Below are 27,145 nucleotides of genomic sequence, written 5' to 3'. Positions count from 1 at the left end.
ACACACACATACGGTCCCATCGTGAAGCAGCTGACACCGTAGCTGGTCTGGTCCATGATCTGGTCGTAAATTCACCAGCGGCTGTCGCTGAGTAAATGTAATAGAGCTAGCCATGAAGGAATACCTGCTGGTCTTAAGAGGCTGAACAGAGGCTTGTTTACATGGATGAGCCGCCTATAATATTACTAATATCGCAGATGAAATCAAGATGTTTGAAAATATTTAACTCTGTTCCTCAGCAGATAATTTTTTAAGAATTTATATGGCAGACCTGAGGTAAACATTTGTGTGTTTTTAGTCACTACTGTCATAATGTGAATGCTGGTGAGGCTCTTCTCTAACTTTTCCAAAAAAAAGAAGTGATATTTTGGATTGAATATTGCATTTTTTTTGTGTTTTGATGAAATGCACTCTTGTGCATCAAGACGTATTTACTCATTCTGTGCAGAAGCTGATTGGATTTTCACAAAAATATGTAAGAATACCCTGACAAGAGATCTAAAAAAGAAAAAAAAAGGGAGAAATATTTAACGTGTGGGATTTTTTGAAGCATGCTAATTCTTTCCCCCCCATTATAATAATGACATGTTGGTCTGTCACAGCTCTCACGTTATTGTCGCCAGATGAAGATCAGTCCTGACTATTTGTGATAGTTCCATTATGAAACGTCAGCGCGTAAACAATGTGCCAGAGAATTCTTCAAATGTTCAGCTGTTATGTCCAGAGAAAAGTTGAAATACAGAAATGAAAACTGATTAGAATGAAAACATTTGCCTCTTTTATGTTTAACTGTTGTTTTTTCTTTTTTTTTTTTTTTTTTTTTTTTTGTTTTTTTCTTTTGCTTATAGCACTGGAGAAGATAAACCAGGATGGTAACACCGTGTTCGTAACCAGCTTCAGTTTGACAAAGGCCGCTGTAACCTCACTCTCTCCTCCTAAACGCTGACAACCCCTCCTCAGCCATGTCTAACATAAACAATGCGCTTTGCATTGAAAACGGACAGAATGCAGATGTGTCACTCTTACAAAAGGATAATCTTCAGGATGGTGGATTAAGCCAGCTTTTGGATTATAACGCAGAAATGGAAAGGTACAGGTCTTTTGCAAACTTTTATAAAACCAATGGGGCATTTCCACAGACTGCAAAGATTGCCCGTATCACGACGCCCATTTTTCCCAGTGCTAGAATTGGTATGTCCCCTTGGAACTGTGATAACGCCATGCTCTGGGGAAGGAAATCAGCGGCAATAAACCCTAATAGGACCAGCATGCATAGAAATGACTCCCAGAGGCCGGGGAAGCCTGGCGTGCCGCCAGAGACGCTGCAAATGGCAAATAATAATTTCCTCTCTACCTTATCCCCCGAACACTGCAGACCTTTAGCAGGAGAATGCATGAACAAGCTGAAATGCGGCGCTGCTGAAGCAGAGATAATGAATCTCCCAGAACGCGTTGGAACTTTTTCCGCTATTCCGGCTTTAGGGGGCATCTCATTACCTCCCGGGGTCATCGTCATGACAGCCCTTCACTCCCCCGCAGCCTCAGCAGCCGTTACAGACAGTGCGTTTCAAATTGCCAATCTGGCAGACTGCCCACAGAATAATTCCTCAGCATCCAGTGGAAACCCAGCGAAGAAGAAAAGGAAAAGGTGTGGGGTCTGTGCACCCTGCAGGCGGCTAATCAACTGTGGTGTCTGCAGCAGTTGTCGGAACCGCAAAACGGGCCACCAGATCTGCAAATTTAGGAAATGCGAGGAGCTGAAGAAGAAGCCAGGCTCATCGCTGGAGGTGAGCACCAGGGCTCTGCTTCCCCTTCTTTTATTATTATCCCCTTGCACTCCAAAGCATTAACCTTTTCATCCAGTCACGTTCTAAGCCCTTGAAAATTGTTTCCATGCCCACCCATGCCTGAACATCCCCCCGGTTTCTCAAATCTGCCTACCCGCCTAGCCTAATTGGCAGTAATTAGGGGTGTTTGTGCGGAGCGCAAGCTGAGCTTGGCTCAGACACCCCTAATTGCTGCCAGTCAGGCTGGGGCTGGAACGCATCCGAACAACCCCGAGCTTGGCTCAGCTCCAAGCAGGGCTGGGAAATGGTTTTCAGCAGAGAGCCATCTCTCTCTGCACCCGGTCATTTTAACCAATTATGGAAACCGTCTCTGGATGGGAAGAATCAATATCCCACAAAGCCTCAGCCTCCGACCACCAAGAGATGGCGAGAGTGATGGCAGAGCTGCTGATGGCGTTTCTCAAAACATCCCCCAAGTTTAGTGTGGGGAGGGGAGCCAAGCACCCAGACTGATCCCTTCCCACTGATCCTGTATGAATTGATTGTGCATATACAGTAGGGCGAAGATGAAGTCATTTTATATCATATTTGTGTTATTATGGGCAATTATGCATCAATTTGGGGCATGATGCACATCAAGAAGAGGCAAAAATATAAAGTCTGTGCCACTTAGAAAAGAGAAAAACATATTAGGCTCTGGCTTTACTGACAAGTAGCAAAAGGCTTCATTAGGACACAATCAGAGGGCAGAATTGTTTTTAAAGGTTCATTCTAATTGATTTATTTACCGTCTGACATTTATTGTCAGGGCAAGGTCTGAATTTGAATGTTAAATGGTAAATATGATTCTCTCTACCCTGAGTTTTTGAGTCTGTTTACTAAACACAAACCTTTATGGAGGAGTTTCCAACAAGTGCAGCATGGGGGTCAGATACATACCTATTAATTAACTGATTACAAAGGGAGTAAAATAAGGTCAACTATAAGATATTTACCATCGACTCATGGAAAAACACCATGAATGGATTCCTTTGTTAACTATGAACTCAAGATACTAGTTTGTCTAAATTTCACTTGAATCATTTCTTTCTCCTAATATTGTGTGTTTAGTAGGTTATCATGACATAATATGTTATTATGTAGTCATTTGATTTTCATAATTTTTGTTCCTCATTACTTAATAATATAATTTCAGCTAAGTCAGTCCTGCTTTGACAGTATGCCATTCACACCTTGTATCCCTGATGAACATTTTTTAGAACTTTTAATGATTTTATCAGGAGTTCCAAACGTTAAAAGTTTTGCTATTTGCAACTGAAACAGATATATAGACAGTGGATTAGGCCTGTTTTTTTTTTTAATTAAAATGATCTCCTTAGTGGTTTGGTCATTCATTACAGAAATTAGATATGTAGCCAACCCCCAACGTGTTGCTTAAATTTTAAGAAAGATGTGTGTTTAAAAATGTAGATATTGTTAGAATGCATTGCCTATACAGTGAAAAGGTCTACAGATTTGACTATTTGTCTGTAATTGAATCTTAAACAGCTTCCCTTCTAAAAAGAAGTGGACAAATCTGCTTGCATGGTGAGCTCATTTCAACCTGTTCTGAGGAGAAATTCACTTTTCAAAAAGAATTTTATGAGAACATGTGTATGAACCAAGATTTGCTTTCGAAACAAATCAAAAGCTTCTTACCACAAAGGCAGATTTGTTTCAGTTGTTCCAAGGAAAGTACGTTCAGAACTGAAATTACAAACAAAAAAATAACCTAATAAGAAAGAGGCTACTGCAGGCTAAAATAAATGATGATTTAGATATTTTGTGGAGCCATAAAAACAAAAAGCCATCACAACATGCTGTAGCTTAAACTGTGTGTTGCACCAGGCTGGTGCAGTGTGTGTGACTTGACAGAAAGTGTGGAAGAAGTCGGAGGTTCAGGGTTTTAGAGTTTAATTAAATGAGTCATCGAGTGAGGTTATTGGTTATGGATTGGATGTGGATGCAGCAGAGGTGTCAATCGGAAGCTAATTTAATGTTGACTCACTACATCATGTACTAACAGGTGTCCCAAACAGGTGTCCAGGAAGCTGGACTCACGTTCGTAATCCACGGGTAGACTCATTTTTGGAAAACATCCATTTGCAAAGAAGGTTAGAATTACCAAGGGTGTGAAGCCCCCCTAAACAAATCCACACTCGCTTGTAAAAAGCTCCTTCACTGACTTCGGTAATTCATAGTGTGGACTTTTCCAGCAGTAATTGTTATTTTTGACTCTGGATCCGTAATTACAGGTGCACCTTCTGCTGCGGAAATGGGTTTGAGTTTAGAGGCATCTTAGAGGTGAGAAGTTGTGCTCTGGCTTTTTAGAAGTTTTTATGTGATGGTGGGATCTCTTTCCAGCTCGCTTAATGGTCGCTGAGAGTTCAGTAGGATTTGATTGAGAAGTGTGAGGTATCAGGTGCTGCTGTATATTTAGAAAGAGAAATTTCCAGCATACATTTAAATTCGCATGTGACAAGTAACACGTATGCTCGCTGCGTCTCTCACCTGTTCTCACGCAAACACACAGTCACACTAGCATCCGCAGTCTCACTACATAGTCACAAACAAACGCACACACCAAACACGAAGCCAAGTGTACCTTTTGCCTTGGAAGAGATGATAAGCCACTGGCAGCCAGTTAGATTTGGCTGTCAGTGTTTTCCACATGGGAATCACCCTGAACTAATTATATCTTAAGCAGCGGTGGAAAATGCAAATCAGAATTTTACTCACACCCCTGAAATCGGAGAGCCAATTTAATCTAATACCCCCTTTAATTTAGCGCGCTAATGCAAGGCCCTAGAGAATTGCCCTGTGTCACTGCTGTGCTGTTCTGCAGCAGATTTTGCTCTCTCTCTCTGCTCCGTCTCTGTGCTGCTCTCAGGCTCCAGGATGGATTAGTCTGGCAGAGGAATCTCATCTAACCTAACATTTCCCGAGCAGTTACCTTTGCATAGCTTGAGCTCAGATGGCTCAAAGGTCCTTCATTAACTTTCAAATGCAATACTCTATGTATGTGGGCAAGCTGTGGCTTCTCCTCTGTTTACCTCACCTGTTTACCTCACATTAACTTTTATTCCTGCGATGATGCTCATGCAAAGGGCTTTAGCCTCCTTTTAGATTATATAAATATTGTCGGTAAAGATACAGTATGCTCTGCACCCTGTGTGGCTCATCAAATATAAAAAAACATGGACATCCTGTGAGGGCTTCCATACGTATAATGTTTTTAATATGTACTGACCCATCATCGTGGATTATGGGCTTGTTGTGAACATGATTTGTGAGCAGTTTGCCCAATCTTCCTGCCTTAGCGTAGTCGAAAATACCCATGAACATCATTTTATGGTAAAAGAAATGTGATGGAGTTTTGTTGTTGTTTTTGTTTTGTGTTTGCTTCTATTTTGTCGCTTATCTTAGAATCCAAAGGGGCGCTGACCCCCTGCTTGGTGAGTGTTTGGAATCCAACAAGTGGCTCAGTAGTATATTATTCTAATTTATGCAGATATCATTTCTTTTGAACTATTTGTGTTTAATGCAAATGCAGATGTGTGAACTGTATACATGTCAGAACTGGCAACGCTTCCCACTTTCCAGATTGTCACTGAAGTCATCACTAGAGCTTCAAAATATTTTTTACAGGGAAATCTTAAAGGGGTGTAGCACTACAAGCATTGAATGTTCTCCAGCATACAAATAACTACAAATTTAGGGAGATACTATTCAGTTCAGACAGCAGAATAAGATTTTACTTGCTATGTTACTTTGGGTGTTTTGTGACATACATATGGCTTGTGGCTGAAAGACTAAAACCTTTGTCATGTCACACACTTTCACATTTTGAATTGAATTTGGGCTTGAAAATGTCGGTATACATTTAAAAACTGCCATTTCCAATCAGGACAAGGTGGTTGCTCACAAGCAGAGGCTTCCACGAATGCTGCCAATCAGGAGACAGTGGCCTTTTAGGGAGGGGAGGCTTAAAGAGCCTAGAGCTAATATCGCCAATTTCAGGCAGATGCTAAACAGAGGGGCTGCGTCACAGGTGGTTTTCAGCAGATAAGATAGATGAATGGATAAATAGGGATCTTTACCTCTGGCAAAGAAGTTTAATTTTCAGTGCTTTTTGTTTGTTTGTCTGTCTGTCAGTGAGATTATGCAAAAACTGTCTGGCAGAATTTCATGAAGCTTGGTAGAAAGGTGGAGCAGGGGAATAGGAAGAACCAATTAAATTCTGGGGTGGATCTGGATCACTCTCCTTAAAATTGTGAGCCATGGCATTGGCCTTGATGGAGGTCTGTGCTGTGTATCATGGAGAGGTACTAGTGGAGTCCCAGTATAAAAATAGAGAGCTGGAAATGAGCGTAATATTGCCATAGTGAGTAGGATTTCAACACTCACAGTATGGAACAATGAGTAACAGGGACCTAATCAGCTAATAGTATAGGCTTTATTAAAGATTTATCAGTTAAGTTGGAAGCAGTATTTGTTGAAAATTTAAGTTCGGGCCTGTTTTTCACTGTGTTGTGCTGTGAGACATTTCCGTTAAATTATACAACAAAAACTGAATTGAATTGTCTAAGAAAAATGCTGACCAGTCTAAACGGTTCCTTCAAGATATCCTTGCTAAGCTACGTATTCAGTTTTTGAATTTTGCATAATTGGTTGAACTGCATGTATTATTTATGTTGTTTTGGGGTTTTTTTCAAGGTTTTATTTTTCAAGGTGAATGACTCATAATACTAAAGACTATATATCAGAAGTTTAATACCTAGAGACAGATGTCTAATACAACATCCGCAATTATATTCGTTTAAGGAAACAGTCTCGTAATTTCAAGTGCTCAGTTATTGAGTATATTGACAAGAACAGTTTGACTGAAGCAGCACTTTTTACATTCTACAATACTGCAAAGACAAAGCGAAATACTTGAAATGACAACATCCAGGGAGGCTCCTACTTGAATAGTAGCTTGGTAACTCTGCATAAAAAGCAGAAAAAGGGCAAAGCAAAATCTAGTTGAACAGATTCCTCTTTCAATTAACAAATGTCAAAGGCCAGTATCAAGTCTTGTGCAGGAAAACAGCATCCTGACGCTGGGCGATGTTCTCGCTCTCCGTCGCTCTCTCTGTTCTTTGTGCAGTGTTGATATGACTACATGAAATGGGCGAGATGAAAAGGTGGCATGGCTGCCTGGAAACCTTTGCTATTGTGATAAAAGACAAGGCCCAAAATGGTAGGAAGCAGGACCTTGAGGAAAATAGCTTGGATTCAACCCCTTAATGAGAGTGCGGGAGCCAAATAAGCAACGGCAGCCAGGTCTAATTTGTTTTAGGTGTGCTCAGAATAGATAAGGACAAATCTGTGGCCTTCACCCCCTCCCCCCAACCTTTGCCTCCCTGGAGATAACACTGAGTGCTCCCAGTCAATCTCCATGGGCAAGGGAGCGGGGGTAAAGAAATGAAAAAAAAAAAAAAAAAGCCGAGAAGGAAAAGCCTGAGGGACACACGGCCTTTAGATCTGCAGATCTCTAACTTACTGGATTTATTCAAGCTTTAAAACTGCAGATTAATTTGGTCGCAAAGGTTTGGGGGAGTGTGAAAAAAAAAAGAAAAAGAAAAATGAGGCCGTACGCTGCTGCGCATCTCAACCTAAAGGGCAACAGTAAGCTCCTGTCAAGACAATGGGATTTTGCCATCTGAACCACAATGCAGACCGCTTAATTATACACATCTTCCCTGCGAGCTACCCTCGGCTACTTAAGAGCACGGGCCCCCTTAGTCATTGTCATGCCCTTTTTCCCCTAGATTGGTTGTGCCATGTGGATTTTCTGTCAGCTTCCATTTGCACTGAGTAGCTGTCCTCCTTGGGCCTTTGCTTTGCTCGCAACGGCGCGACTGCACGGCACTGTTAAAGAATTCATCGTTTTTGCCACCGCCACCAATTAAGGCCAAAGCGTAATTGGAGGCGTCCGGACGATGCCCTTACATTATGTGGTCTGTCGCCTCCTCTGCCCCTGTTTGATTTAACATCCCTGGTTCAGTGGTAAAAGAGAACTCATTGTCATTGTCTTTATTATAGTGTGAGGCGAGAGAGAAAGAGCAAGGGATGGGGGTAGAAAGCAGCCCGGCGGAGGGTGGACAGCGTGAAAGAGCAGGTGCGGGAGGACGTTAATGTGTGGCACTTTAAATTTTAAACAGATGAGAATAAATTATTGATGCTGACTCTGGCTGAGAAGTTAAAAGGTATCTCGTCATTACTGAGCGCCTGTATGAAAAAGTGTGAGAGAAAAGTCTCCAGTAATTGCATCAGGGGATTGCATCGAAGCGCAGAGTATCGCAACAAGGTGTTACTGTGATGCTGGGTTCTTGAATGATTTTGGTTTTTGAACGTATTTCAAGTTTGGCTGTAATATAAGACTTAAATGCTTCTAGCACTATTTACAGAGACGCTCCATTAAAGAAATATTGCCCTAAAACTAAGAACAAATAAGTGATGTGAAATGAGCAAAGCTGTTCTTGAACAACTTGGTTCTTGAAATTTTTACACTTTCAGTTTCACTGAGTTTTTAACAAATGCCTCCAGCAAGCGTATTGCTACTTTCTTTGTGGCTAAATCAAACGCATATTTGTTCTCTGCTATATTAACATTAGATTGTCCTTAAAGTTGTGTTGAACTACACAGGAAAATTATTATTTCTGGACTGATAACAAGAAAAGTTGCAAAGAAATTCGCAATTAAAAAAACACTTTGTATACCAAGTCTAATAGCTCCTTGGTTTTACACTAATTTATTACAGTGATTATATTTGTTGTGCAGTTGTGGCCACTATTTCACATGGACTGTGACTTCTTTTCAAATGAACTCTAGGGTAAGGATTATGGAAATATCTTTAAGCAAGGTATTGAAACAATTGAACCCATAAAGCGCATGCAAGGAGTGGCAGTAATAGAAAACTGAATGGAAAGTTGGTTCAGTTGGCCTGAAGGAACAGACTTTAAGAGTTTGGAAAAAAAAATGGCAGGTGTGGGCCTTAAACTAAGAGCTGTGATGTACATAATACATCTAAAAACTGGTGGCACAATCCTACAAATTGTGTAGATACCCTACCTGATCTAATCTAAAGACGCGTCTACAAAGGCAGTGTTAGCATCATGTTAGCCGAGCAGCAGCTCCAGTGTTGTCTGTATCTACAAAGGATGCATTCAGGTACACTACTAAGCTGTAGGTCACCTGCGTTAATAATCACTGCGAATTACATCGTGGTTTTTTTGGGGGAACTCACTTTTTTTTCACCTTTTTGTGATTTAAGGTGGTTGGAATCAAGAGAGTACCTGGCCTGTGTATGGAATAAAACTGGAGAATACTAAACCAGTACGATGTGCATGAGATGAACGACTGCATTACGCAGCTGGAATTTCTTCACTTCCGACATATGACTGAAGCGTAAAGCCTTTGTTATGAGAGGTGGTGAGTTCTAATGTAGACATGCTGAAGTCCATGTGCAGTTACCATAAAGGCACAATGCTGAAGTAAACAAGAAAGAATTTGGGGTTGGAACACAGTGTTCAGTTTTCATAATGCTCTAACTTAATACAGAACTGAACACATGTTTAACCTTTCACTCCAAAGTTTTGTTCATCGTTAGATACAGTAGACTTTAGAAGGTGAAGAGCTCTACCTTGAATGCATCCATGTATCCACTTACAGATCAGAAAAAGTAGCACTTTTATATATCAAGTCTCTTTCCAGCAGAACTTTAAAAAATAATGTAGAGCATTATTATCTGTTCTTAACTAAAACCTAGCTAAATTCACACACACTGTTGCCCTCACTGAAACCTTCCATTTGACAATCGAAAGAGGGGGAAAGGACAGCCACAGTATGTAGCATCGCTCTGAGCCAGCTTATATTTCCTGTTTTTAGTTCATTTAAGTCCTGTGTTGTCAGCCAGGTGTCCAGTCTTGCCATTTCTAAAGCACTGCCCACATTTTCATATTAAATTCTGACTGTGACATTGTTAATGACTTTGACTTATCGAATCTTCTCGAAGAACATGTTCGTGAATCAACTCATAGTCTCTTCTATTGCACTGGGTCTTTCTGCTGAAATTCCATTTGGATCTGTCCAGTCACTAATTCTCTCTTCATACGCTGCATTGTAATCTTGGACAAACTGTAAAAAAAAATGACATCTTACATATGTAATGGCAGAAAATTCTACTTTTCAGAAATAATTTGCAGTTATCCAAGCCTTCCTTTATTGGCTGATAATCTATTGAGCAATTTAAATACAAAACTAGATTCGTGCCATTCTGCCCATTGACGAGACCCTCCGACAGTCGGACCCATTCAAAAGAAACTATCACATTTAAATTACTGAATGGTTTTGCCTCTTCTTATCCCTCAGACGTGGTTAAAGCATGTGGTCCTGTTACTCACATCGTGTGTCTCAAACCTCTTAAATGGCTCTGAGGTCAAAACCAAAAGACTCAGAGATGCAGCCTTTGTTAATTACTGCTATGGCTGTGGTTGCCCCAATGTGTGTTGTTGGCTAAAATGAAGACGTTACCATCGCCCTGGTATCGAGGGTTGTGGATTGTTGACAAGTGAATTTAAGATGGTAAGACAAATCCAGCAAGAAATCGTAACATTTATATAGAGTTGTTTTTGTGTAAACAGCCCAACACTTGGCACAATTGGGAAAAAAAAGAAGCTTTACCCTTTTAAATGAAATAAATAAATGCTATTAATCCAAATGTACACAAAAGATATATTATATAGATCTATAGGATATATTTATATATATTTTGATATAGAATTTGAACGTGATCTTTCTTTGTTGCCCATCTCATCAGGCCTCTGTGCGAAACTTCCAGAAACATGAAAGTGCCAAAACTTGTTGGATGTTTTCTTTCGTTATCCTCTCTATTTCTATTTAGTCCATTATTTAAAATTTCTATACGCTTCCTATTACCGCCAATCGTTTTTCAAAGTCTTTCTGTCGTTATTTCTGCCCTTGAAGAAGCTGTTTTTCCATTTTCATTACCGTGATATCAAAACAAACACATTTTGCAATACATAACCAATCACAGTATTTATTGAGCTAAATGTTGTCGGTGCGTGGTAACGAAACAAACTTTAATGAAAAATACTTCCTTGTTGGTTCAAGTCCTTATAAAGTGTGGACAGCCAAAATCAATTTACATTCTTGAGCAATGTTGTCAGAGAATCCTGCAAGAAAACAGACTGTAAGTAAACAAATATGTCTTTTTTGTTTTTGTGTATGTGTGTGTGTTTTCTTTTTAATCAGAGTCTATAATAGATGTTAAGCAAACCTTTAACATGGTCACAAAATGTAAAAGATATCATTTTAGATGGCTTTTTTGTGATCTGGTTACCTTAAAATTCAGATTTCAGATTTTGTTTTTTAAAATGGTTTCTCTTGGGCAGCAAACTCGCATCTCAGAATGCCCCACATGTATAAAAGACTTTTACTTAGGTAATGATATGAAGCCCAGAAGAAATCAGAAAGATGCTTTATCTATTAAATTTGGAAAGCTTAACAATACAGATCAGATCTTTTTAGCCTCGTTGCTTTGGGCAAAATTGTGGTCGGACAGACACACTAAGGGGGTTTGTGTCTGTAAGTTAAAAGGCAGCAAATGACAGATGGCTTCGTGCCATTCATCCAAAGAAAAAGAAAAAAACTGACGAGAAAGTGAATTTGTGAGTGACAACTTGTGATGGGAGAAATCGGTCAACGTGGTTTAAGCATTTCAGCTTCTGCAAGTCAAATCCTCGCATGCTGCCACCTCCTCTATTGTGGCTCTGCTCTCAGATTATGAATATTTCATAGCGAGCATCTGACACCATGCCCAGAAAGATATTTCAAGTTTTTTTTCTCTCTCTGTCAGAAACCCTGGGGTTAGAGAGTGTCACAGAGGTGTGAAGTCAGTCTGTGGTCCCCAGGCGAAGGATAGGATTTATGATGCACCAGTTGATGACATCAGGTGGATATTTTCATTCCTGAGCAGAGAGATCCTTTGTCCTCCGCCGCTGATAAACCATTGACTCGTTCGCAGTTTGTTGTCATTCCTTGAAAGATCTGTGGCGTTCTGTTGAGAAGAGAAATGATTTCAATCTGCTCAGAGTGCAAGCTGTGTTTAGAGAAACTGTGACCGGTTTTCCCGTCTGATCAGTGTGGAGCTGGAATGACTAAGCAGGGGGGAGTCTGCTTGGATTAGTCCTGTTTTAAATGCTGCCTTTAGCACATTACATTGCCTACTAATGATATCTCCCTTGTTTTTGTCTTTGTCAAGTTCCAGTTTAACTAAAGCCTACTTATGTAATTCCTCATTTTAGGTTGCTTCAGGTGGAATATTAGTCTTATGATTCTTCACGAGAGATGACTTTAATCCTTGTTACTTTTTATTTTTTCCTTTTGGAGGGAAGGTTTTCTTCTAGAGCCCTGACCTCACACTGCTATTGTATGTGTGTCTCAGCCAAATTAAATAAAATCATATTAAGACTTCATACACATGCAGCCTTGGATATTCCAACAGCATATACTGCGTAAATGCATTAGTACAATGATTTCCAACCTTTTTTGGCTTGTGACTCCTTAAGCTGGAATTATGCGAGCCTACGCAGTGGAGGGTGGGATGGAGATGGCTCAACTCCCAAATCTCAACTACGCTTTATGCAGATGTGCACATCATGCGGGTTTATTGGTCGATTCAACTCCGGTGAGGAGGGAGGTTTAAAACGGAGAGGAAAGCAGATGTAAATGGCCTATATACAATAATAATATGAGGAACCAGCAACGGGAATGTATCTCAGAGACCCCTGTGTATGTCTGCATATGGATAGTTGTCCATAGCCTGTTCAGCCAGAAAGGGCTTCATTTGGATGAACACTAAAGTCCTGAAGCAGTAAAAAATTCCAGTAATTTGCAAGCAGAAGTATGTTACTGCTCTGGTCATTTATCTTACGATTTTTAAATCTGCAAAGTTGGGGGAGCCATTGGTTCCAGAAGTATTTCTAAGTTCTCATTTCAGTTTTTTCTTATAACAGTCCGGTTTTTGGAGCCCACTCCCAATTGGTCACATACGTCTCATTGTCAGGAACCCTTGGTATTACATTTGAATATACAGAAGAATTCCTTAGACCTCTAAATGTATGTAAATATCAGATATAGGCACCGCAAGTCTGTTGCCAGATGTTGAGGTCGTCACTGCGGCTGGGGTTAATGTTGCGAAAAGGTATATTTTGACCCAAACCATGACATTTTTTTTGCTTAAATAGATCCCCAAGTTTAACCAAGCAGCAAGTAAAAATGAAACTGTGAAAAATCACAAAACAAAACTCAGTGAAAAAATAATGATCCAACACAGGACATAAAACTCACACCACCCTACAACCTCCTAATAAGGCTCCTAAACTGGAAAAACTCCTGTACTTCTGTCAGCATCGAATATTGACCATAGACTGTAATACTGACATGGGTGGGACCAAATGGCACCTTGTGCGTATCTCTAGTGACACCAGTGACTTTGAAAAAACACATTATTTGACACCCAGAGAGAAAAAACAGGTTATTTATGTTGTGGCCACCAGTTGAAATGATTTCAGCAGGTAGTTGTTTGTCAGTGTGGCATGGAGAAGATATGACTCAAACCAGTAACTTATTCAATAAGCTTTGTTGTCACAGTTATTTAGATTGTTAGCAGATGCTAGGAGTGCATGCCAGAGAATTTTAATCCCTTTGATAGTTTTTTTTTTTTCTTCTTACACTTTGGTAGTTTTTTGTTGTCTTTCAGTTTATGTTCACAGACTTTTATCGCAATTAATTCTGTTATCAAAGAACCAGCTGTTTCTGACACAGTTGTTCATCGTTTGCACTCATAAGTTCAGAAGGAAAGTTTCATGTCAGTCCAATAAATGGAAGTGCATCAACCATGAGTCATCTGAAATTATCTGTGGAAAAAGCGACAGGATTTTTTGCTTTCAGAGTGAGGGGTGCATTGGTGTCCAATTCTTAAACATTTAATTGTGTCTTGTTGGTAAAGGACACAATTTAAAATAACTTCTCTCATGTTGTGTAACCTCTCACCGGTCAACGGCAGCACATTTTGCTTCTACATCATGTATCAGGAAGGTATAAAGGTCTAAGCTGCACAATCTAGTGTGAAAGCACCTCATTGTACAGATGATAATTGGTTTGTACATATCCAAAATCTCATTTACTGAAATGAAATTTTTGTTACTCACTGAATTTGATGAACAGATTGGTTTGACTCTCAGTTACCTGAGTGAAATTAAAGATTCAGCTTCATCTGTGTGTATTTTCTAATCCTAACCTAAATATTATGTTGATTTACAGTAAATATGCAGAGCTTTGCGTATGGACCTTCTAAGTTTAAGGGCTCCCACACAGATGCTGAGAAATCTGCTCAAAACAAGAAGGCCTGCTCCTACTTTGCATTTCAATTTAACATTTCAGAGAACTGGCAGCATGTTGCCTCGCTTAGCCCTCGCTTCGTTACACCCACATGGCTTCTCGTCGTGCTAGCTGACGTCTTTCGCTGTTCAAAGGGCTGCAACTTGGCTGAGAAATTGGGGATTTCCATACCAGATCCCTCAGGTATCTACACACTCAAACGCGTGTCCTGTTCATCTTCCCCCTCCTCCCCCGCTGCCATCCCACAACTCCTGCTCTTCTCCCCACTCACACACACACACACACGCGCGCGAGCGCGTGCCCTGGTTTCCTGTCTTGGAGCTCAATTGACCTCATCGCTGCATCCCTTTGTTTTGTTTTTCTCAAATCTCAGCAGCACCTGAAAGCGTCTCCGCCGTCTCCCATATAGGGTTCGCTCCCACAGGAGAGTTAGCTTTGTAGCAGCTTCATGTAAAATTGCTTTACTTGGACAGAGGTACTTAGGGGGAAGCTAATTGAAATGGAGGCCAGCATTGTTGTACTTAGTGGCAGGTAGGTGATCCCAGCCACCGATGGCAGCCTATGACCCAAGGGTGCTGCCTCAGTTTCTTCCTACGAGGGTCGGCTCAGCCTCCGTCTGTGTGGGCAGGGATTTTCATGCATGATAAATGGAAGAGGCATGGCGTCTGAGCGCTGCCTCAGCAGCATAAAGTTGTTCCGTTTTTAACCTAGATATCGCTCAGACTGCACGGGTGCATTGTGTGAGATTTTAATCTGCGCTGTATGGTGACAGAGTTCTAACTAGGAATTTTTTTTAGCTTTTTAATGTACTGGATGATGTGAGAACACTAAAACAAGAATTATGTGTTTGTTTTGCTCTTGCGCCTTATTTGGATGCACAACGCTGAGAAATCATGGAACAAAAATCTAAATTTTTAACCAAGATGATTGCACATATGTTCAAAACATATGTTCATGTAACACAAAATTTGGATGGAAACATAACCGCAGCCCCGATTATGTTCAATTACCAGGTTATTTTTAATCCAGTCTAGGAAATATGACATCCTTGTCCTGCACAGACATCACGAGGAGGGGGTCAGGATCTGTAATTGAAATCAAGTTTTCGACACTGCAGACTGGAGTTTTCATACTGCTTCTCATATGTCTTTAGATTTACACTGTGTCTGCACAGAAGGCGTAGCGTGAGAGGCACGTTAGCAGAGCAGCAGAAGCACTTCCAGCTACTTTGTTAAGGCTAGAGAAAGATTGAGGTTTTGGTTAAATATTGAAAGTCAACACGTCCCATCTGTTGTTTTGCCACTGATTGACAGGAGCAGATATGAAAAAGAAAACAATGGAAATATGTTGAAAGTGAACATTTTTCATGTTTAGAATTGACATTTTTGCACTGGCATTATAAGGTTAGTGTATGCATTTAATTTAAACATTTCGTTGTTATACTGGTTTTAAAAAAATCCAGCAGCACTATGTAACCTACAACACAGTTTGTGATGCAAATTAGTTGCATATCAATGTGATCTTTCAGAGACATGTTTGAAATATTAAAAATGTCCTTACAGTTGCATACTAGTCCATTACAGTGCGGTTTAAATTATGTATTAAATTCTTGCACTGTTGTGCTGCTTATAAATACTAAAAAGCAGAACTTTAAGTAAACAGTTAGCAAAGGATTTTATTTTATTTTTTTTGCTTTTACCCGTCCATACTAGTACATCAAAACGCTGCCTTCATAATCAAAGACGTGATGACATTAACCTCAGTGCTCAATACCTGCACAACTCACTGAAAGAAAATCTTAAACTTGCATATCTTCTAAACACGTTGCATGGCTTTCTTCAGATATTTCTTTCTGTATCTATAGTAACTGTCTATATTCAATAAAGGCGTGAGATCTTAAAGAAAATGTAAATGTCAAACAAGTCAAGCCGGCATGCATACGGTTAACAGTTCACATTATATGTTCAGTTATTTTCAACGTCCTCACGGTTAACTGACAGAACAAGTTGATTGCCAAGGACTCCCAAAATGACATATGTCTGGAGATAAAGACCAACAAAATATAATAACAGTATTATTAACAATATAATATTTGGAGGCTGTGGGTCGCACAAGTTAATCACAGGATGTTAATCTAGAAGAGTATTTCTAGGCGTAATTGAGTTATTTAATATGAATTTTTCAAATGATCATTTACATTTGCTGTTTAGTTAATCTGACTCACCAAATGTAGGTTGTGGGTAGAAGCGTGCCCGTGGCTGATACTTTCAATTAGCATTCCCTACCCCACTTTTACTATCTACGTGTTCTTCGCAACAGAAGACAACAACAACAACAGCAACAACAACCTCTGAGCAGCAACCTATCGCACTGAAAATTTCAGGTTTCGCTGACGATTTGGATCGTGCAGTAAGGCAGCCCTGCTAGTTTTTTGTTTTTTTTATTTTCAGTGATCTATCCATTTTAATCATGGTATTCGCCTCCCTGCACGCAAATGTTCCACCACTACAATTCAACACTAAAGCCGCATCCTTTGTGTAGCTCCGCCCATGACGTCTGTGATTGGTTGAAAGAAATTGCGTTTAGTTTTTTTCCCCCTCAACAGCAGCATGACAGTATGGTGCAGTCAGACCATTCTGTTTTAGAATCAGCGAGAAAAGCGAGACTACTGCTTGGTTAGGTTTGGGCAGCTTAACTATTTGTTCAGGTTTAGTAAATGATTGTAGTTAAAATAGACAATTCCACATCTGCAACAACCTTTGTCTTCATTTTCTTGGTTACCAGGGTGATGAGTTTTGCCTCAGCTACTGCAAAACAAGTGACAGTGACGACACCACCAGCTCTCTGGAAAGATTTGATCTTATTCACATGAACGCAAGAAGTCGTTTATGTAAATGTCGGCCGTTTTAAACCCCTTAAACCCCGGTGTTGTTGTTTTTCTGAAGAACTCGGGCTGCGCTTGTTAATTATGCCTCTCGTTCTGCTCCTCCGCTCAAAACTGGCTAACGTCCCAAGATACAAAGGGCAAATTCACATTATATCAAATAGCTGAGACCTGGTGCTGCGCAACTGTCTCTGGTTTGTACCTTTTGAGCCTCCTGCACCTCCAGTCTCACCCAGACCGGTGACGTCACCGGCTCAGCAGGTGTTTTGCTTTTGGCAGCCGACGGAAAACATCTGCTGTGACCTCACTGGCTGGGGAGTGTTTCAGAGGAGAGCAGCAGACTGAAATTCAGCAGTTTTCCTCCATACTTGATTCAGTGTGGATTTACCCATTTTCCAGTACGTGACTGTGGGTGTTTCCATTTCCGTCGACTTACTCACGACGAAACGTAATGCTGTGCCACCTCAGGAATTCTGACCTGTTCTATTTCACTGTCCATCCAATGGCTCCCCAACTGATTAAAAAAAAAAAAAGCGTTTATTTCTGATGGCACCGAAGCTTGGCCCATCTCACTGCAAATCCACTCCTATGGAGGGCGAGTAAAATATACGTCCTACAGGAATACTGCACTGTAATTACATTCCCCCATTAGCATACGGAGGCTTGGAGTCACACTGCACTCAGCCTCCAGCAGCACTTTGCCATATGGTCCGTCTGTGCTTCTCAGGCGATATTTGGCAAGACTCTTGCAGAAGGTCAAATATCAAGTCAGAGGACTGTGCCAGAATTGCATCTATGCTAATTGCTCTCTCTCGCTTTCTCTGCTTCCTCATCCATCTCATGCTCCTCTGCTCCTCTGCCTCTCTCTCTCTCTTTCCTCCCTCTCTTTCCTCTCCCACTGAAGTAAGTAATCTGCTTTAGGATGTTTCTGAGATGGAGATGGATTTGGTTTTCCTTCGCTGCCCCTCAGCCTAATCTCCCCCCTGTGACCACCCCGCCTCTCCCAGGCACAGCTCTTAAGTACACCATCATACATCCCCCCCCCCACCCCCGCCCCCAGTCCATACGTGCCTAGTCAGCGAAAAACTCCCAAATTCCTCATTACTCACAAACATCCGCAATACACTTAGCTTGATTTGCTCGAATGGATGCCTAGTGCGAGGCTGGACCTTGAATTAAAAGATTGTAGCTGTATTTCAGTATTGGAATGCTATCACACACTGATGTACTTGGGCTCTTTGTCTGTGTGCATTCGTGCTGTGAGCATATTCAAGTGGGGGTAGTTATTTGAATACATATCCTATTTACGGGAAAAAATAGGTGAAAAGAAATAGATTATGTTATTGCACTTAATTTGTCCATATCTCTGACTTCGAGTCCTCCTATAATCGAATAAACAGGTGATCTGTGTTGCAAACAACTTGAAAAACTGTGAAATGGTAAAAGGTGTGACAGTATACCATTATTACAGTGCTAACCTTGTCTATTGCTGGGCAACACGCCACCAGTATAAATATATCCCTGTTTACTCAAGAGATCATTTGAATCTGTATAGTCCCAACGCAGCCAAAATAAAATGTATAAAAACATGATACATGTGAAAATTGTAGTGGCAACTTAACAAACAATATAGAAAATCTAACGCCGTAGTATGTTTGGTTTTAAAAAGTAGTGCCTGTTTTCATATATACTATCCATGTGTTTCCTGCTCTCATAGAAAAGTCCAAATTTGCCATTTTCGCTGCATCTGAATTGGACAATGCCCCATAATATAGCAAAAATATAGGCTCCACAGTGTTTTACCCATTGAAGTGTGCCATTTTTGTAGCTTTACTTTGTAATATTACTGTAGTGTACATTTATAAATTCAACATTATCTCAGCAGCTTGTTTTAAACAACAAAACTACAAAGGCACATTTATTATTTTGCAAAGGCAAAATGGCTCATTTCATTACTAATTTGTTTATCACCACCAATATTTGAGGTAATATCGAAGAGAAACACAGTCTGTTTGCATTACGGTGTTGGGATGCAGCACCGGGGGCAGTGGTGTGTGGATGCCTAGATGAGTGGTCTGTCCGTGATAGCGGCCTTGGAGAGGTACCTTTTATAAACGGCATTGGGTGGCTAGAATATTGGCTACAAGCTTCAAGATGAGATTTCAGCCCCCACCCACCAACACCGGTAACGGTGCAGGTGATGGATTGCTATACCTTCCAGGTTTGAGCTTGGCGACGCCCCAATATTTCTGCAGAATAAAGTGACAGGCAATATATAACACATCAGTTAAGGCTGACTGCACCCCTGAAACCCCACCGCCGCCGCAGCCGCCGCCCGGCCTGGAGATCGGCCCTGAATGTTTGGCTGGCTCTCAAAGTCCTCCTTCCTTGACTCTGATGAAACAAGCTCTTTCCTCTCCCCTCTTTCCTCTCTCTTCTTAGTTTTGCCTGCCTCACCACCAGATTGAACATAATCAAAGCATTTCATATTGAAATGATCACAGATTTCACTTTTCTGACTGGAGTTCAGAGGTGTCGGATTTATTTGGGGGCTTGCAAGGTTTTTGTGGCAAAGGGAAAAAAAATAAAGTAATTAGCAGTAATTAGACAATGTTAAAAGTATTTGTAATCACACAGTTAAAGAAAAAAGCTAATGTGCAGACGACTAAAGCGGTGTCAACTGGAGTTTTTGTGTGTACCGGTGTATGTGTGTGTGTGTCAGTGGTAATTATTTATTTTGTTTGCAGCCTGTCAGAGCTGCATCCAAAGGATTGTGGTCATAAAAAGTGGCCTGGTTCCCGCTCTGTAACTTAATATATAATGGGTATTGTCAGGGTAATGTATGGGCCATGTGCTATAATGAGCATTTGGAAACACATCAGCACACTCCCACAGGCTACTATTCAACCTGCCCAGTGCTACTGTCTCGCCCTGAAATTCCCCCCGTCCTCCTTCCACATATCTGACTGTCTCCTGCTTCTATTCATCCCGTCTCCTCTCCGATTTATTTTATTTTTTGCCGCTACACACTTTTTTCCTGGATCCTCTCTCATCTCTAACATTTTTGATTTTTTTTTTGTTTCAGAGTACAAGCAGATTCTTAAGAATTCCTAGACAGAAAAAAAAATGGAGTTTGAGAAGGCAAGTTTGTAGCTGGCTGGAAAAAAAAAAAGAAAAAATATCCGTCCGTAATTATGGTGAATTAAAAGTTTTATGATGTTGTGCATGCCTGTGTGTGAGCTTTGAGTGTGAGCTGGTGGGAGGGAAGGGAGGGAGAAGGTTGGGGAGAGAGGGAGGGGAGAGAGGCCTCTGTGACAAGGCTGGCTGGGAGCACAGAGCTGAGGGTTAGTGCCAGACATGTCTCAAGAGAAACCGGGGCACATTTGCAATCACCCCGAGTTCAAAAGGGTAATTTATTCACAGTCTGTGGTTAAAGTAGGGCTGCTCAGAATGCCAGTGGGATTGTGCTGGGAAGCAGAGCAGTAGAGACACATTATTTTCTTTTTTTTTTTTCCTTCTTCTTCTTTTTTTTTTTCCTCTTCCTCTCCCTCCCTCTCTTGCCTTTTCCCTCATCGTCCTCTTCATCTCCTGTTGTTGTTTCTGCGAGCCCTGTGTGGCGTCTTTTAACACACGCCGGCGAGCATATTTCACTTTTACACTCATCCGCATTGACGTCCGGGCGCTGATTGAATTTTGAGGCGCTGCGGCGTCTGCCATTATCATCCTCATCGTCTTGAGTGGTTTATCTCTGGCCCCGGCTCAGTGTGACGCCAAGGCTGCAGGGGAGAGGAGGGGCAGGGCAGGGGTGGGCTCAGGGTTGACGACTATTCATGCGTTTTTCTTATTTGTGTGGAAAAAAAAAAAAAAAAAAAAAGATAGGAAGGATTGGCCTTAACCTGATCTTTAAGATTGAAGGTTTGTGTTGCCCATGCAGCGATCGTGGTCCTGCGGAGGTTAGGGCAAGCCTTTACCGAGCCTGCTTTATGCGGTCGGTCTGATTATGATTCACCGTCCCGTTTCGAGCCGGCGCTGTCTTTCTACCACCTCGTCTCAGTCAGCTGACGACGTGGCTTCAGCATTAACTGCACCTGCCAGGTTCAGTTAGGATCACAGGGTGTCATGGCTGCCCAGAGACCTCACACCGCCTCACCAGAATCAGCAGAGAATTATTCCACCACATGTCAGTTTTACTGTGTTGTTATCACCAAAAGCCACCAGCAGACACTCAGAATACCCTGCCGACTGCGGTGGTGTGGTGGGGTTAATTTGAGGTCTGGAGAAATCTCTTCCTCCTTCTTCAGTCAGTTCAATACTCTGTCGTGTGCATTCATTGCCGGAGCGGGAAATTGTCTTCCCTCGGTGTGTCGTTGTAGCCAGGTTGTTATGTATGCTCTGCTGCAGAGGCAGCGGTGTTGACGTGAGGCTGAGCTGCTGCCACAGCATCTTGATTTGAGGTGAAACTTTGGCATTGCTCCCTTGTCCCCGGTGTAACACTATCAGCCCTTACCTTCTCCCCACCCTGTCCGTATCTCCCCTTTTTTCTCCCCCCCTCTTGTTTCTGTATTCTCATGTCTGTCCTCCCTCACATTTCTTGCCAGTTGATGGAGTGATTTCGAAGGCGCATGCAGGTGGGGGAGCAGACAACGCAGAGCTGTGCTAATTGAGCCTTCTTTGTGCCTGGTCACTGCAGTGTGCCGAGGCAGGGAGGCCTGGGAGTGAATCCAAGCAGCACTCAAGAGCCCCACTGGATCGATAACATGGGAACTTAACAAAACAGAGACATGCCGAGTGCCCAGATCTGGGTCATTATTGTCTCTGGTGAGCCGCACTTCCACCAGGGACTGATCAATGTGAGAATATGGATCAAGATAAACATTCTCACCTCCTCTTTCTCTCGTCTTTGCTTCAGCTCCCAGAGCATCACGTTGTAGACAGAGAGAGCAGAGCTGAAACCTGAAAGTACCTTTGTGAATGCATACAGGTCGGAAGTGCTGACGACGTCCACAACGTCAGACGTACACACGCTTGCTGTGCTGTTTTTATTACACCTTAATAGGAAACATTATCCTAGTTTTCTAACAGACACATTGATGTTTTCTACTGGAAGCTAATGAATGTGAATGTGTTTGCTGGGACTTGGCTGTCTTGGCTCTTTCGTGTTGTTTTTCAATTCTTGCCGAATTTAGCCAAATGTCTCCATTTAATCACGTACTATTTTATCATGTTATCAGTGAAGCTAACACATTAAATCTTGCGACACTTCGCCTGAAAATATTGTACGGAGGCGGCTGGCTAATATTGTTTCCATTGCGTAGATCTGTGATGAATTTACTGTGACAGAAACAGCACACAGGGGTGTAGTGTGACTCTGGCATGAAGTCAAAAATTAACGAGACAGCTAATAAATATTGCTGCGATACAACTTTTGCTAATATGCTGGCATTGGTGATTATTTTTGTGTTGCTTGGTGGCTGGTGAGTCAAATGCTCAGTTTTCCCTCAAACAAACCAAAGTTACTTGTGCTGGAAATATGAAATACATAATTATTGTTTCGCACGTTAAATCACAGTCTGATTGTTTGGCTTTATATGACATAATTTGTAAAATAAAAGCAGACATTTATGTATGAAAAGGTAATGAACGGTTGATTTGAGTTGAAATATTGAAAGTCCTGAGCACTTAAAGCTCTCAGCGCTGAATCATCCGCACAAGAAAGCTATTAAGAACTGCAAATCTGTCAGTTTGCGTGTTTGTGTCGTTTTTATTCAGGGGACTTAGATGGAATTAGTGAAAAAAAAAAATCATTTATGTTCTTAAACTTGTGGTGAAATAGGGCACTACAAAGACACCAAATTTCATCAATAGAACTGATTTACCTTAATGTTCTCTGGTGGCAAGGGATGATTTGAAAACTCTCAATCTGTCTATGATTGTAACTCACTGATCTTGTTGTCCTCTGCTGTCAAGTACCGATAAAATACAGCAAAAATGACTTAAAAACACATTAACAAAGGCCTTCTTAAGTGTTTCTAAAAATGATCACGCACTATTAATGGAGCTACAGTGACTGAACAATCAGCTTATTGTAGGAAGAAAAAAAAAAAACATGAGATGTATGAGAACATCTTGACCCTTCATGGTTTTAAATTGGTGATGATGGTATCCTGCTGCTCTGGGTCCCTCCATTACTCACTTGGAAGGATAATAGTAATTGCTTAATGTGGTGTGAAAAAAAATGGTAAATGGCTGCTACAAACATAAGAAGGAACGTATGCGTCCAAAATAGGTGTGATGAGGAGCCACAAAATGTGCATATACAGCTGACTGTTAAAATCTGCGTTTAGGAAAATGGGACGATCCCAAATTTTTATAAAAGCCATTTCTGTTGCAATATTCCTAATGAGCGTTTGTGGTTCTTAACCTTTCAATTGGTGTGACTGGGGGCCTAGTGATGATTTGTTGTGCTTTGTTGGAGGTAAGCAGTTTAACAAACGCAGGGGGCTGATAGTCTTATCAGATGAGGTGTTTACAGACTCCTCATCTACTCATTTCATGCTTCTTCTAATTAATTGTTATTAGGGTTGTTTGTTTGGTCATCATAGCTAAAGGGCTACGGAAAGTGTATTTCACTTGTCTTCACAAATGAAACAAAGTCTGTAGTGTTAGGCAGCCAAGTAACAGACAAGTGATGTGCTTATGATGCCTTTATGGGTGCCGGCCAGTGGCCAAAACTGCATTTTTTGGAACACAATATTCATCACAAGCTTTTACACAGATTACATTTACACATTGTGCATATTTCCCAATTTTAAGATATGATGATTTAAGAAACTTGTCATGTGCTATTTAATTTTTAAGATCTGTAGTGGTACAACTCCTTCTGTGAAAATTAAGCTTTTTACCTCAACATATCCATATGGTGTTTTTTATATGCTAAAGCGCAAAATAAGCAGTCAGCACCAATTATGTCAACTTGGACTGACTTTCTGTATCATTATTCCTCTTGAGAATCAGTGTCCAGTTCGAGTATAAATGGATATATGGCAAAATTACTCCAATATTACAACTTGACCTTGTGTAGAGTAGTTTTACAGTGTTTGAGCAGAGTTGTAAGTGAGCTGGTGTGCTCCAGCTGCAGCGAGTGGTGACTTCATAGATGTTTATAGACTAAGGAAAGCAACAGTGTAGGGTTGCATCTAAGCCATTTATTAAGCAGGAAGGGATTATTTTCATGTATAAAACATACATAAGTATGTAACTTTGATACACAGAGATTCGTTTTTAGGGGTTTAATCAATGACTGGAGGAGGACTTTAACAAATTCCAACTAAAATGTGAAGAAAATCTGCTACAGGTACATTTCTTGCTGGATACACATTGTACAGCATGAACGATATTTCCTTAAAGAATGATGTAAACTGATAACTAGAATTGTTGCAGAAGAGATTTACTAATTGTCTCAGCTCCTTTCTTATGCATTACATTGGACAAAACTCCACACACACCTGAGTAACACCTCTTGTTGGTTTTGTAAATACAAATGCTTGGGATGTTAATGTAAAGTAATATTGTATCATTGTCCAGCCCTACTGTACACTGTACATAGTGTTTACATGTGGTCAGTGATCTGTATAAGCTTGACTATAGGAGCCTGTCTGGTGCTAAAGCGCTCATTAGCATGCCTTTAAGGAGCCGCCAATGACACTTGGTATTAAAATGTCAAATTGCCCTCCACTCAGACTAAAGTGATTTCAGTTGTGATTACCCACCATTTCCCCCCTGTCAACAGCAAAAAAAAAAGGCAAAAAAAATAAAAATCAAAAAATGTGCTAATTGGTCATGGGGATTGGTGGGAGACTTCAGTATTTTATGTCTCTGACTTCCAAATGAGTTTCGGAAAGGAGAGGCTGTCACTCTGGCATAGAGGTTTTGGGGAGAAGGAGGAGGGGCGGCTGCTGGCGCAGGCTCAAATTGAAATGATGCACTGTTCCCCCTCACTGCGGCTAGAGCTCACAGTAATTAAATGCCTCATTGTTGCTTCTTGGGAATTTGTATTGAATATTTCATCCGGCGTAATGATTATTTGGGTGTGGGTGGGACGTGGATGTAATCACCTTGGCTGGCTCTTTGATGAAATACTTGGTTTGGTGGTTGTGCTTTATAGCCTTTTTAAGTGCCCTTCTGGGTTTTTACTTTACTTAATGTCCGTGCTATTTCTAACTGCTGTTATCCACCACCCCCCACATTGTTGATTATTGGCTTCTAAATACGTCTGTAATTTCTGAATATGTATGTTTTTTTTGGGACTGGGGAGGGGACAATGCACAATGTGACAATGACACGACCTCAAAACCCTCAAATTAAAATGTGTCCTTCACATCTTGTCTCCCGCAGAGGACGCCGGTGAACAACGGCGAAGCTTTTCGGTGGTTCTTTTAGAAAGGCGAGCCGTGGCCACCACCGTCCAGCAGCAGGAGGGCAGGTGGGACTCTTGACTCTCTGCCAGGAGCACTTCATGGTTCACAGAGCCCAACACGCCCAACACATTCGGAGAGGACGAGAGAAGATAAAGTGGACAGACAAAAAGATAAACGAAAACATAATGGTGTTGTTTTAACTCTGTAATTTCCTTTTCTGTGTAATTATTGTACCTTTTGACAGTATCATAATGTATATTTTTGGTGTCTATGAATGTGTTTTCAGTGTTGTGGCTGTAGGTTTACAGCCAATCCTATGTAAAGGACTCAAACAGACAATCGAACAATCACACTGAATCCGTCAAACAGAAGAGGCCACAAGTATCGATGAGATAAACAAAACACACTTCACTCTGGAGCAATAATCTATTCTGTTGATTATTCCTCAACTTTTCATTTCTGTTAACTTCAATTTTTTTTAATTTTTTTTTTGTGAAACGGAGTCGTATTCTGGGTTTGTCTTTAATTCCATCTTAAAACCACATGCTAACGCTGAGACTGGCAGCGCGACGTGTCTCGTTGGGAGGGACGACGCGATGGATGGCAGCGGTGCTTCTGTGATGGGCTTGTTGATGTGTTTCCTTAATTTGAGTGGACTCACTGCAGAACAGGGCACATTGTCTTGTGTGGCGAGCTCCACTTCTTTAAACTCTAATTGGGTGTCATTTGATTGTGACAGCGCCAGATGTTTATGAGCGAGACTGCTGTCTGGAGGTCATTTCTCAAAGATGATCCAAGTACATGTTTTAAACAAAACTACATAGGTCATCCTACCTTTTTTCTCTCTCTTTCTTTGGATCACTAAAGGTTGTACCTGTCTAAGAGGTAGGGAGTAATGGCAGTGAAGAATTGTAGGTTATGTTGAAAGCATTCAAATTTAGAATTAAATACAGAACACTACACATATTTGACATATCAGATGTTGTTCTGGAGCTAAAGGACAGTCTGGACTTTTCTTCTTCTGCAGAATAAACAGCAGTCCTTTATCTCCTGCAAAGTAACGTTAATACATTCCAAAAACGAAATTATTCAATAAGTTACTCATTGTCTTAAACCCTATTGTTGCATGTGTAAATGTGTTTTGGTTTTAAAGATTACTAAGAATTTGTATATTGTTGTTGTGATGCTTTTATGTGTTAAAATAAAAAAAAAAATGGCTTCAGTAAAAGGTATCTTAACAGAAAATGTTTGATGTGGAGGAACCGGAGACGGTGAGAAAAAAAAATAAATCCACCGATACAAAGGAAAGAAAAGGAAAAAAAAAATCAGTGATCGGTTATGATCAGCTGATAACTACCACTTTTCTGTTTTTCTTCCTGCTGCAAAAGCATCAACAGAAATAACAACCAGGAGGAGACGGGAGGAATATAACAGCATTGGTTGCCTCCCCAGTCACGTATTCCCTGGAATACTAAAATGTTGCATGAAGAAGAGTGGTTCCCAGAGGCAGCAGACTTTAAAGGACTAGTGAAATCCCATGTGGTTTGTCA

The 27,145-nt window shown here is 40.9% G+C and overlaps 1 protein-coding gene across 1 annotated transcript; it reads left to right on the top strand.

The window, feature by feature from the left end:
- The first annotated feature begins 802 nt into the window (after positions 1-802).
- On the top strand, positions 803-25,934 carry cxxc4 (CXXC finger 4). Its single transcript, XM_008287133.1, has 2 exons — positions 803-1,787; positions 25,573-25,934. Exons 1-2 carry the CDS (start codon positions 963-965, stop codon positions 25,615-25,617), a joined length of 870 nt encoding a protein of 289 aa, XP_008285355.1. The 5' UTR covers positions 803-962; the 3' UTR covers positions 25,618-25,934.
- The last annotated feature ends 1,211 nt before the right edge of the window (positions 25,935-27,145 follow it).

This window comes from Stegastes partitus, unplaced genomic scaffold, assembly GCF_000690725.1.
Source record: "Stegastes partitus isolate 25-593 unplaced genomic scaffold, Stegastes_partitus-1.0.2 Scaffold11, whole genome shotgun sequence".
Classification (NCBI taxonomy): domain Eukaryota; kingdom Metazoa; phylum Chordata; class Actinopteri; family Pomacentridae; genus Stegastes; species Stegastes partitus.
Note: the sequence above shows the minus strand (reverse complement) of the source record. Positions and strands in the feature narration are given on the sequence as shown.

Coding starts and splice junctions, on each gene's coding strand:
- cxxc4 (XM_008287133.1), top strand. CDS start 963: ATGTCTAACATAAACAATGCGCTTTGCATTGAAAACGGACAGAATGCA. Junction 1,788..25,572: donor AGCCAGGCTCATCGCTGGAG/GTGAGCACCAGG, acceptor TGTCTCCCGCAG/AGGACGCCGGTGAACAACGG.